Source organism: Garra rufa, chromosome 15, assembly GCF_049309525.1.
Source record: "Garra rufa chromosome 15, GarRuf1.0, whole genome shotgun sequence".
Classification (NCBI taxonomy): domain Eukaryota; kingdom Metazoa; phylum Chordata; class Actinopteri; order Cypriniformes; family Cyprinidae; genus Garra; species Garra rufa.
In genome coordinates, this window is record NC_133375.1 from 10,919,152 (window position 1) to 10,931,988 (window position 12,837).

At 37.8% G+C, this 12,837-nt stretch overlaps 1 protein-coding gene across 1 annotated transcript in view; it reads left to right on the forward strand.

Moving 5' to 3' along the window:
• The window catches only part of slc15a4 (solute carrier family 15 member 4), an 87,148-nt gene that overhangs the window by 48,234 nt on the left and 26,077 nt on the right, over nucleotides 1–12,837 (forward strand). Inside the window, exon 8 of the mRNA XM_073818947.1 lies at nucleotides 10,335–10,493. Coding sequence (XP_073675048.1) covers nucleotides 10,335–10,493 — 159 coding nt within the window. The remainder of the gene's footprint in view (nucleotides 1–10,334; nucleotides 10,494–12,837) is intronic.

Genomic DNA, 12,837 nt, shown 5'->3' on the forward strand with positions numbered 1-12,837 from the left:
AAACACTCTCCCTTCATGCTGAATTGTAGGAGAGCACAGAACTGATTACTGGATTTCTTCTCTACCCCCTTAGAAGAGGTGTTTCAAATCAGATCGCCGCCCATGGCTTATGCTCCTTCAAATAACTGGGTGTTTTGTTTTTTTTGTTGCAAGGACTGTCAAGGTCTTTGATTGAAGAGTATGAGAGAGGAGGTTATCTGTAAGCCTACAGTCACAGCAGTCTTTTTCAGTCCATTTTAGGCTTTTAAATAAATATTTTATCCTTTGACTAGGTAAGGTTAGTACCTGTTGTATGATGTCATGTTGTGTATCTCTCCAAAACAGATATTTAATATCTTTAATCAATTAATAATTCATAGTATTTGTAAAATGCACTTTTTATCTTATTATTCAAAAACATTCTTCAAAATGCTAGAAACTCAGAAAATGATTTTAGGTTTCAAATGCAGCAGGGTTCCCTTGGGTCATTAAAAAGACTTTAAAGTCTGAAATTTGAATCTACTCATTTTAGAGTCATTAAAACATTAAATATGCTTTTTTAAATATGTCTTTTGCTTGGTTACGTCCATCCCGTCACAGTTAACATCATTTACATTTAATTTATTTCCTACTGTATTGGAGAGAAATGAAGTAGCATGTTGATATGCCACTTGTGGTTCATACCAAGAACTCTCCTCATGTGTTTGCATCATGCATTTAAAAGTTAATGACCAAATGTATCTTCATAAAAGTTCACAATGTTGTTGCTGATGAAATGTAATGTGGAGAACATTAAATAAGTAGTTTTTCATGAAAGGACCACTCAACTGGCCCAACAACGGAATCCAGTGGCGTTGGAGAAGGAGAATGCATGTAGGATCTTTACTTGCGCTTCTGCGAAATTCACTTAATTTTTCAGGATTTAGTTCCAATTTTAGTCTAGATCTATATTCATTAGGGACCCAATATCGCTTAGAGCCTTGCATGGCCATCGTTCGTCTCACAATTTAAGTTTTTTATTTAAAGTACCTTTAATCTTTCTAGAAATAAAGAAAGATTATATAGGAACAACTGAAAGCACACATACACCAAAAACGTACTCTTGGAAACTTGAAAACGTTATTGTGTTATATACAGTGGTGGCCAATATTATTAGAACATTATTATTTTCACCAGCTAAAAAATGGTTTTAAGTCAGTTATGTCTATCCATTGCTGTAGTATGTCAGTAGGAAATATCAGTTTACATTTGCAAACATGAACAGAGATCTAATTCCAACATCGTCCAGTCTGTCTGTAATCACATGAAGAAACAGAACGAACTATATCCAGAAGAACTGTTGCAATGTCTCTAAGAAATGTAAATAAACCTAACTGCAAAGCTACAGTACTGTTAAAAGTTTTAGGCACTTGTGTAAAAATGCTGTAAAATGAGGATGCTGTCAAAAATAATGTCATAAATAGATTTTCTTTATCAATTAACTTCTATTAACCGAAGTAAATCAACATTTGGTGTGACCATCCTTTGTGTTTAAAGCAGCTTTAGCCCTAGGTGCACCTGCGCATAGTTTTTCAGGTAGCTTTGCAGGTTGGTCTCTTGAATCATCTTGGAGACGTTGCCACAGTTCTTCTGGATATAGTCTGGCTCAGTTTGTTTTGTTTCTTCATGTCATTCCAGACAGACTGGATGATGATAAGATCAGATCTTTCTGTGGAGCGATGGCTGGTGTCAAACTCCTTGTGCAAACAAAATTTGCTGGATTATTACAATTAATGGAATTAAATGAATGTTTGGAAATGGAAATGGAAACTGATATTTCCTACTGACACACTACAGCAAAGATAGAAATAACTGACTTAAAACCATTTTTTTAGCTGGTGAAAATACTAATATAATTCTAATAATTTTGGCCACCACTGTATATATATATATAAAGCTGTGTTAGTCATACTTCGAGCAATGAGGTTTCTCTAAAAAACAGTACAGATATATGTGTATGTACAGCTGGCTAATGAGAGGTCCATAAACTGGCTCTGCATAAAATGTGTTTATTGTGTTTGAACTGGTGTTTGAGGATGGCACACGTGGCGTTGCTCAAGGATCTGGCGAGAGTGTGTCTATAGAGAGCGGCATATGGTTTGTGGAGTATGTTCAACAAGAGCAATATAAGGCTGTAGAGGAAAAGTTGTGTGGAAAGCCCTTATAAAGAGATGGTTTGGGAGTGTTTCATGCAAATGACTAACCTCACACGGCTGCTCATTTCGAATACTCCAAATTCATTAACGTTGAAAGAGGTTAAGAACAAATTCATGTGTGTACGAATGTGTTGTGAATTAGATGAAAAGTTTTCTTGAGGAATTCGAATGTGTGATAATCATTGCAATGCAATTATTAGTGAATGATAATTGCACTAATAATGTAATTATGTTGTCTAATTATTGTTATTAAAATCCCAATAGTTTTTTTTTTTTTTTTTCGATAGCGTACAGTATTCATTTTTATTTCTTTAGGTCTTAAAAAGGTATATTTTTAACCGTTAAATAGAAAAGAAATACAAGAAACTAGGGATGCGCCAAATGTTCAGCAACCGAAATTATTCAGCCGAAAATAACAAAAAGCTTTTTCGGTGTTTGGCCGAATAAATTATACCGAAAAATGATGTGACACATTCAAATAGAGGCGTGCACTAATGCAGCAAACATGTTGGCAGTGTGAAAGCATTTAAAACTGTCCAAGAAAGACGCAAAAAAAAGTGAGAAACTGTTTAGAACCCTCTTCGATGAGAAGAAAAAGGGGTTGTTGCTGGTTACTGTATGATGACTGAAATCACGAAATGGCCTCAAACCATTAGTAAATAAACTACAGAACTTTATGTTGTCTAATACGTGCACAAATTGTATTTATTCTGACTGCGCTGCACAAGCTTGTTAGGCAAAGTTCAAAAAAGTCCAAAGCGTGAGGAAAATCTGAGCTGAAACCGTGTAATGAGAATCATTCATAAATCTGCTGCTGTCAACAAAAAGTAATACTGAGGTCTTCTTGTGGGTTTCCGCCAAAATAAAAGTCAACATTCATAAATGTTAGCATTGTAATTTTACTGTTGTTCTGTAAAATAAAATAAAAAAGTAATCATTACAACAGCTCTATTAATACATGTATTATAACATTCTCCTTTGCTCAGCAAGGCTGTATTTATTTGAACATTAAAAAACACATGCCTGATTCAAGAAGTGGGTCTTAAAAATGGCCAAAGAATATTATTTTACTAAGTTAAATTGTGCTTTGCTGGTAGGCTATAATGTCTACTAGAATGTTAAAAATGTTCAGTGTTAAGTAAATACAGTATTTTTAAATTGTTGTTTTGTTATTGATTTTTTTTTTTTTTTTTTTTTGAAAAACAAGACAAAACTGTAAAAAGCACATTTTGGCTATTTATTTTACGCAATGGTGAAAAAAATAGGTAAAATACATAGGGGAAATAACATGCAAAACCATGTTCGGTAATTGACCCTCGGCCCAGTGTTTAATTTTGTTCGGCTTCGGCCAAGAATTTTCATTTCGGTGCATCCCTACATGAAACAGAAATGAATTGACCGGCAATACATCTACAAATGTAAAAGACCATTGATATTGTAAGGTTATTCTACGTTGCACCACAGGAAACCATATGAATCCAGTTTGAATACATAGATCACATTGCAAAGAACTTGGCACTCTAACTTGAACTAGATTTTTAAAAGTCTTTTTATTTGTCATTGATCAGGTTTCCAATGCCAAACACTGTCTGTGTGAATGTAGCCTAAATTTAAATACCTGCCTGTTTTGTACTTAGCCCCATAGGACACCTTTCCCTTTGAGACTCTTGTTCTTAGAAACAACTTTTTTCCCCCTCAATGTGCACATTTCATGTATTTGATTTTCAACCGGAAACATCCTGGCAGACAAAGTTAAATAGCAGCATTTTACTCTCTTTTTCTTAACACAGCACCCCACTCCAAACGAAGCAAGCAACATCTTTTGTTTTCATTTCCTCTTTCTTTTACTTTCTTGTGGGGATAGTGGCTGTCCCTAACAGTTAACATCTTCATTTCATTTTTTATCTGCGGACCCGAAAAAATTGAAAGAAAAGAGGCGCTGCGCCGGTGGAATAATATGTCCACGGTGGACGTAGCGGCCTCTGATTGAATTTCCAGCAGAATGGGGAGATGGGGATGGCTAAGTGTAATCTTCCGCTCCTCCATCACGTCTCCAGGGGTTCGAGTATTGTGGAAAGCTATAAGACGCTATCTGCACAGGCGCTTTTTAAACCTGAAGAGAGCCATCAAGCTATGAGAATCAATACAAGAGGCAGCCCGCCGCTTCCTGATCACAGACAGCTGTGAAATGATAGAGAAATTGGAGAGGTGCGAAGACTGCATCAAAAATATTAAGATTAAAGACACTGAATAGCATGTCACCCGCTGAAATGAAGATAAATTTTGCTTTCTCATTTTCGTGAATAATCCTTTTACATCTGAACATGATTGGGAAGATGGCCATGGCCGGAGATTGTTTGACGCAGTGCGAATCATTCTGCGAACATCCGTCACGAAGCATACATTTCGAGAATGTGTCTTTCAAAAATGTTCATCTTTTCTGAGAAGGACGCCAGCATGCTAATTCACAAGTTTATCCAGCAGCTCAGCTGCAGGACATTTATTCGTCAGTTACGAAACAAAATATCTTGGCGCTAGCTTTTTTGGGAAGAAAAAACTCCTCAACTCCTTCGGGCAACCAGACTAAGATTTAATGTGACTGCAACAGCAGCTAAACACAGGTTCGTCTCTGATAACTTCATGTCTGTGCGGCGATGTGCTGACACACTTTTCGTAGTCAGCTCTCTCCATCTCACCCCAGGTCTCCAGTGCCCCAGCCCTCCCATGAAATGCAAATGCCTCCTGATAGCGAGGAAGACCCTTAAAATAAAGCCTCGATGCTCCATCCTTACCCCTGGGGAACCTCCAGGAAATTGGATGACAAGAAATGTGACAAATGTCTCTGGAAAGTTCCCTCCTCTGGCCCTTTTCTGTTTGAATAAATCCTTTTTAATGGACTTTACTGCCAGCTCGCTTTGTCGTGGGCTGTCGGATGACAGCGGAAGCCGAGTTGATTCTGATTTTTCACATTTTTGTAGACACGCGCTTGCACGTACACACACTACCTGCGGGAGATGTGTGGACTCCGTTTGAGGGGACAGACCTGATTCTTTCTTTTCTCCACTGGGAATTTTAATTATATATCGTTCTCTCCGAAAAATGTTAAAGGCTAATGTTTTTTCTGAAAAAGAAAAATCGCCCACTGCCTGACTCTGCGAGGGGAAAAATGAAAGCAGAATATTTCAAGTTAAACTTCTTTTCTTGCTTTTGAATAATTCAGCTCTGAAGTTAGAAAAGGTCACGTTTTATATTTTATTTTTCTTCTTGCGTGATATTGTGAACGGTCGTGTCATTAGACTCTTGTTGCCATGCTCACGACATTGAGGCACCTTATGGATTTCCTTTTTTTCTCTCTTAACCCTTACGCTCTCTCTGCTACTTAACCAAAGCAAAGAAAGGCTTTTGCATTGGAGTTCATTTATTAATCAATCCAGTGAACTCGGGACTTCATCACTTTTCTCAACACTTTGTCATCCGAAATGTTTGTCTTTCTTTCTTCAGTCAAAAAAAAATTGCAATCAGGATTTTTCTGTGTATAGTGGACTTAAATGGGGATTAATGGGTTGAGGGTCCAAATAGCAGTTTCAGTGCAGCTTCAAAGGGCTCTACACAATCCCAACAGAGGAATAAGGGTCTTATCTAGTGAAACAATTAGTCATTTTCTAAAAAAATAAAAATGTATGTACTTTATAACCAGAAATGTTCATCTAGAATTAGCTCTGTGATGCGTGTCTACAACTTCCTGCATTTTAAAATTACGTTGGAAAGGTCACATGTGGTTAGTTCTGTGTCTTTGTACTCCAGTTCAAAAAAGTAGGGTAGGGACCCCATCTCATTTTTGCTCCAACTTCAAAATTGTTTGACCTCATTGTTTTGACATTTTTTTATGAAGGGTGTTTGACTTTCTTTGCACGTTCACTTTTAAACTTGACTACGTAATGCGTGAAGTTGTGGATGCAGAGCTAGTGCATTTGTGGTTAAAAGTAGATTTTTTTTTTTTTTAGTAAATGGCCAATTGTTTTGTTGTGCGTTTGCCCACTGACAAAGAAATGATCAGTCTATAATTTTATTGGTAGGTTCTAAATTGAAATTTTTAATGTGTGAAATAAGCATTTTCAAAACAATAACATGACCCTTGTTGGCAATCGCAGAGGTCAGACATTTCTTGTAGTTGGCCACCAGGTGTGCACACATCCCTGGAAGGATTTTGTCCCAATCCTCTTTGCAGATCCTCTCCAAGTCATTAAGGTTTCAAGACTGATGTTTGGCAACTCAAACCTTCAGCTCCCTTCACAAATTTTCTATGGGATTAAGGTCTGGAGATTGGCTAGGCCACTCCAGGACCTTAATGTGCTTTTTCTTGAGCCAGTTCTTCGTTGCCTTGGCCGTGTGTTTTGAGTCATTGTCATGCTGGAAAACCCATCCACGACCCATCTTCAATGTCTTGGCTGAGGGAAGGAGGTTCTCACCCAAGATTTGACGGTACATGGTCCTGTCCATCATCCCTTTGATGCGATGCAGTTGTCCTGTCCCCTTAGCAGAAAAACACCCCCAAAGCATAATGTTTCCACCCCTATGTTTGACGGTGGGGATGGTGTTCTTGGGGTCATAGGCAGCATTCCTCCTCTTCCAAACACGGCGAGTTGAGTTGATGACAAAGAGCTTGATTTTGGTCTCATCTGACCACAACACTTTGACCCAGTTCTTCTCTGAATCATTTAGATGTTCATTGGCAAACTTCAGACTGGCCTATACATGTGCTTTCTTGAGCAGGGGGACCTTGCAGGCGCTGCAGGATTTCAGTCCTTCACGGCGTAGTGTGTTAGCAATAGTTTTCTTGGTGACTATGGTCCCAGCTGCCTTGAGATCATTGACAAGATCCTTCTGTGTACTTCTGGGCTGATTCCTTACCGTTCTTATGATCACTGAAACTCCACAAGGTGAGATCTTGCATGGAGCCCCAGGCCGAAGGAGATTGACAGTTATTTTGTGTTTCTTCCATGTGTTAATAATCGCACCAACTGTTGGCGATGGTCTTGTAGCCCATTCCAGCCTTGTGTAGGTCTACAATCTTGTACCTGACATCCTTGGACAGCTCTTTGGTCTTAGCCATGGTGGAGAGTTTGGAACTGGCTGATTGATTGCTTCTGTAGACAGGTGTCTTTTATACAGGTAAACTGAGATTAGGAGCATTCCCTTTAAGAGACATTTTTGAAATGTGTTTTTCTGGATTTTTTTTTGTTGTTGTTCTGTCTCTCACTGTTTAAATAAACCTACCATAAAAATTATAGCCTGATCATTTCTTTGTCAGTGGGCAAACGTACAAAATCAGCAGGGGATCAAATTATTTCAACCCATTGATCCCCACTGAAGTCCATTATACAGAGTAAAATCCTGGAATGTTTTCCTCAAAAACCTTAATTTTTTTCGACTGAAGAAAGAAGGACATGCATTTGAAATCCTCCACGCGAGTCTTGTAAAAAGTACCTTTTAGATTCAGATTTAAATATTTATGTACAGTTTGTAACAAAATAATGTAAATCCAGCCTTTTTTGAAAAACACAGCTCATGACATTTTCTCAGTCTTCATTGATTTCGAACAGTTGCTGTTGTTTAATAGTGTTTCTCGAGCTCTGGGCTTTTCAAGCATCTGATCATTGTCGTCTAAGGAGTCAGACACGGTCTCCATGACACAAACAGCACTTAGAAAAGGTCAGCCATGCCTGCAGACAGCTATAAACACTGTAATAGAGCAGGCGAGTTCCTTCATCTCTCTCTTTGCTTCTCTTTTTCTCTCCGCCCCTCCTTCCTCCACATCTCCTAATGTGTGTTTGTTTCAGAGCAGTGTGAGCGTGGGATTGTGGGAATGGATTAGATGATCTCTTTTGCTCCATTTGGTGGAGTACCTCCCTCTTCTTTTTAGCTGTTTTACCCTTGTGCTCTCTCTCTCTTTCTCTCTCCCTCTCTCTATCCATCCATCTATCAGAGAAGATTCATGGCCTAACCAGGCTCAGTAAACGAGTCTGACAGTTGTGCCCACAAGCCATAATTTTAAAAATGACAAGTTTGAGGTGCCATGAAATTATCAATGTCAGCCAGCAGGCAGCCACCACTCAGGGTTAAAAAGAGATTTGATCTTTTCTTTCTCTTTTTCTGCATCCTTTCTACAGCCTCTATTTTTTCTGAACTACTTCATCTTTTCTTTCCCCCACTCAGCATCCTCCTGATACTACTTTTTATCCCTCTATTTCTTTCCCTGTCTCTTTCAGTAAATATTTAAGGATGTGTGCTGATTTTGGCAGTTGAGTAGGTGTTTCTGAGTCACTCTGCTGCTAGACCTTTAGCTGAGTGCTACGGATGCATGGACACACACACACACACACACACACACACACACACATTCACCTCAAGACATGTTATAATGATTTAATTCCTGTTTTTGTCTGATGTCTCAGAAGAGGTTTTCTTGTTTGCTTTATAGCGATGTTAACTATACATGGAGAACTAGAAATGCCACTTATGCATGAATCAGTTATCAATTTATTCAAATGTAAAGAGGTCACAAACTGACAAATACATATAAATTAAACATGAACTAATTTTAAAAAATTAACCTTTTAAATGTTATTTTAAAAAGCATAAAAAACATCATTTGCAGATTGCTTTTCTTGCATTTAAAGGTGATTCACATGGATTAAATAAACAGTTTGAAATGTCTGTTTATTTGTCAGTTTCGTTTTTAAAATTACTGCATTCATGATTATTTCTCCTTTCTATTTTTAAAGTGACACTCCTGGTGAAGGGTGAATTAGTTAAATGCACATACAGTTGAAGTCAAAAGTTTACATACACCTTGCAGAATCCGCAAAATGTAAATTATTCGACCAAAATAAGAGGGATTGTGCAAAATGCATGTTACTTTTTTATTTAGTACTGACCTGAATAAGATATTTCACATCAAAGATGTTTACATATAGTTCACAAGAGAAGATAATAGTTTAACAATTTAGAAATTTATAAAAAATGATCCTGCTTAGGTTCCACAGATTCTTTGGTTTTTCAGCGTTTTTGTGTATTTGAACCCTTTCCTATAATGACTATGATTTTGAGATCCATCTATTCAAACTGAGAACAACTAAGGGATCCATATGCAACTATTACAGAAGGTTCAAATGCTAACTAATGCTTCAGAAGGGAAAAATGCATTAAGGGGTGAAAACTTTTTGATTTGAAGAGGGTACATTTAACTTATTTTGTCTTATAAGAAACATTTAAGCATCTTCTGTAGCTTCTAAAGGGCAGTACTAAATGAAACAAATCTGATATTGAGGCAAAATAAGAAATATGTACACATCTTTATTCTGTTCAAAAGTTTACACCCCTGGCTCTTAATGCAATGTGTTTCCTTCTGAAGCATCAGTGAGCGCTTGAACCTTCTGTAATAGTTGCATATGAGTTCCTCAGTTGTCCTCAGTGTGAAAAGATGGATCTCAAAATCATACAGTCATTGTTGGAAAGGGTTCAAATACACAAAAAAGCTGAAAAACCAAAGAATTTGAAGAAAGAAAGAGACCTGAAGGACAGTTCTGAAAATCCGCAGGCAGTTTAACAGTTCAGGACAACCAAGGGACTCATGAACAACTATAACTAAACAACAACAACAAAAAACAAACAAACAAACAAACAAACACACATCTGTGCATCATTCAGGTAACAACACAGTATTAAGAATGAAGTGTATGTAAACTTTTGAACAGGGCCATTTTTATGAATTCAACTATTATTATCTCTTGTAGACTATATGCAAATGTCTTTTATGTGAAATATCTTATTCAGGTCAGTACTAAATAAAAAATAACATGCGTTTAGTATGATCCCTCTTATTTTGATAAACTAATTAACATTTTGCAGATTCTGCAAGGTGTGTGTAAACTTTTGATGTAGAAATGTGCAAATAGACAGCACTGTAGTGAATCCCCTGTCTTTGTTAGCAAATGCAGGGACCCTGTTACAAATGTCATTTTTTAACTATGATCTTTTCCACAAGACTATGCTTTTGTGTTGATAGAGTCCCTTGGATGCTTTTGAGGTTCTGATTCATGCATTTGAGACAAACTTCAGACTTTCATCATTGATTTCTGCATCTCCTTGTGTTTGTAGGTCTGGAGTTCGCCTACTCCGCAGCCCCGCGCTCCATGCAGAGCGCTATAATGGGCCTGTTCTTCTTCTTCTCTGGCATCGGCTCCTTTGTGGGATCCGGACTACTTGCTATCGTTTCTCTCAGAATCATCGGCTGGATGTCCTCGACTACAGACTTCGGTAAGACTTGTGTGAGAGAACGAGTGTGTTAGAAGATGCATGAATAGCACTGCACAGCATAAGGTCTGGGATGAAACAGATGTAGCTCACCTAGTTTTTGAAAAGTTATCTGTTTTGAATGAGTGTGCTCATGAATATAAATGCAAGAGAGTGTGTGGGTCAGGATTTTGCCTGCATTGAAGTGGCACAAAATGTCCCATAATGATCGCCAGACCTAAAATTAAATACACTGTGGGGACTTGCATACTTAATTGCGACTTAATGAAAATGTAAAATGCATAAAGGTTTGTGAGGGTCAGACAAGATAGAAATAATAATTTAGCTCAGTATGAACACAATACAAGTCCTATTACAGCATTTTGGCTTTCTAAGAAACACAACGTTGATTCCATCGTCATTTATAAACCGAATAATATTAAATTACCCTGAAAATCAATGACTTGCATGTTCCATCTTGATGAATGAAATCGATGATGAAAGATGATCCCTGATCAGCATTCTGCCTAAATGCGATTTATTGTAATTATGCCAAGAGGAAGAGAGGTCATACCTTTCAGTTCTCGGTTGTGTCAGAGATGAAGTGAAGAGGTGAGCACATGTGCTTGATGGATGATGTGTGTTTTATGTGTGTGTGCACGTACGACGGCTTGAGTGCAGTCATCTCTAACTAAGCCCGAAAGGTGACTGCCCATTCGGCCAATGTTTACGTTTGAGTGTGTATCCTGCGCAATAAAAAGTGTCATATTTTCTCATCCTTTTGGATGATTGATGATACGTGTAGAAAAGTCACATAGAAGCGATATATCAGACACAGATTTAAACATTGCAAGCGTTGTTGCATCATATTCTATTGTTTATTGTATACATTTGTCTCTGCTTCCATCTTTTCAGAAAGCCATCTTTATTGTGCTTAAACAACCCGCAGACAGCAGTTATTGTGATGTATACAGTGACATCCAGATTATTAACTGAAAATATTGCATAGTCTCCTGTAATAGTTCAAGATTTCTTTCCTTTAGATCAGTTTCCATTGTCACTTCATATCATACAGGAAGACTAAATCGAAATTGACCTCTGATTTCTTAACCCTTGTGCGACCTTATGGACATTTTTGTCCATTTCAGTTTTGTTTTTTGTTATAAGTGTGTCTGCGTTAATGCCAACTACATACATTTTGGCTCAGGTGTTTATTTTTATTGATTTTTTTAATATTTCACCCTCATTTCCTTCAAAAAAATCAATTTTACCCTCCGTACAAAAAATACTCACACTCAGGACCTTAAGGACAAAAATGTCCACATTCAAACCCAGGGCCATTTGACTATAAAATGATGCAATATTTGCTAATAGACATTTATTCTATCGGCAAGGCTTCAAATTTTAAATTTTTACCTTTTTTTTACTAGATTGTGCCATTTTTTCAAATTTGGCATATACAGGTCCTTCTCAAAAAATTAGCATATTGTGATAAAGTTCATTATTTTCTGTAATGTACTGATAAACATTAGACTTTCATATATTTTAGATTCATTACACACAACTGAAGTAGTTCAAGCCTTTTATTGTTTTAATATTGATGATTTTGGCATACAGCTCATGAAAACCCAAAATTCCTATCTCAAAAAATTAGCATATTTCATCCGACCAATAAAAGAAAAGTGTTTTTAATACAAAAAAAGTCAACCTTCAAATAATTATGTTCAGTTATGCACTCAATACTTGGTCGGGAATCCTTTTGCAGAAATGACTGCTTCAATGCGGCGTGGCATGGAGGCAATCAGCCTGTGGCACTGCTGAGGTGTTATGGAGGCCCAGGATGCTTCGATAGCGGCCTTAAGCTCATCCAGAGTGTTGGGTCTTGCGTCTCTCAACTTTCTCTTCACAATATCCCACAGATTCTCTATGGGGTTCAGGTCAGGAGAGTTGGCAGGCCAATTGAGCACAGTAATACCATGGTCAGTAAACCATTTACCAGTGGTTTTGGCACTGTGAGCAGGTGCCAGGTCGTGCTGAAAAATGAAATCTTCATCTCCATAAAGCTTTTCAGCAGATGGAAGCATGAAGTGCTCCAAAATCTCCTGATAGCTAGCTGCATTGACCCTGCCCTTGATAAAACACAGTGGACCAACACCAGCAGCTGACATGGCACCCCAGACCATCACTGACTGTGGGTACTTGACACTGGACTTCAGGCATTTTGGCATTTCCCTCTCCCCAGTCTTCCTCCAGACTCTGGCACCTTGATTTCCGAATGACATGCAAAATTTGCTTTCATCCGAAAAAAGTACTTTGGACCACTGAGCAACAGTCCAGTGCTGCTTCTCTGTAGCCCAGGTCAGACGCT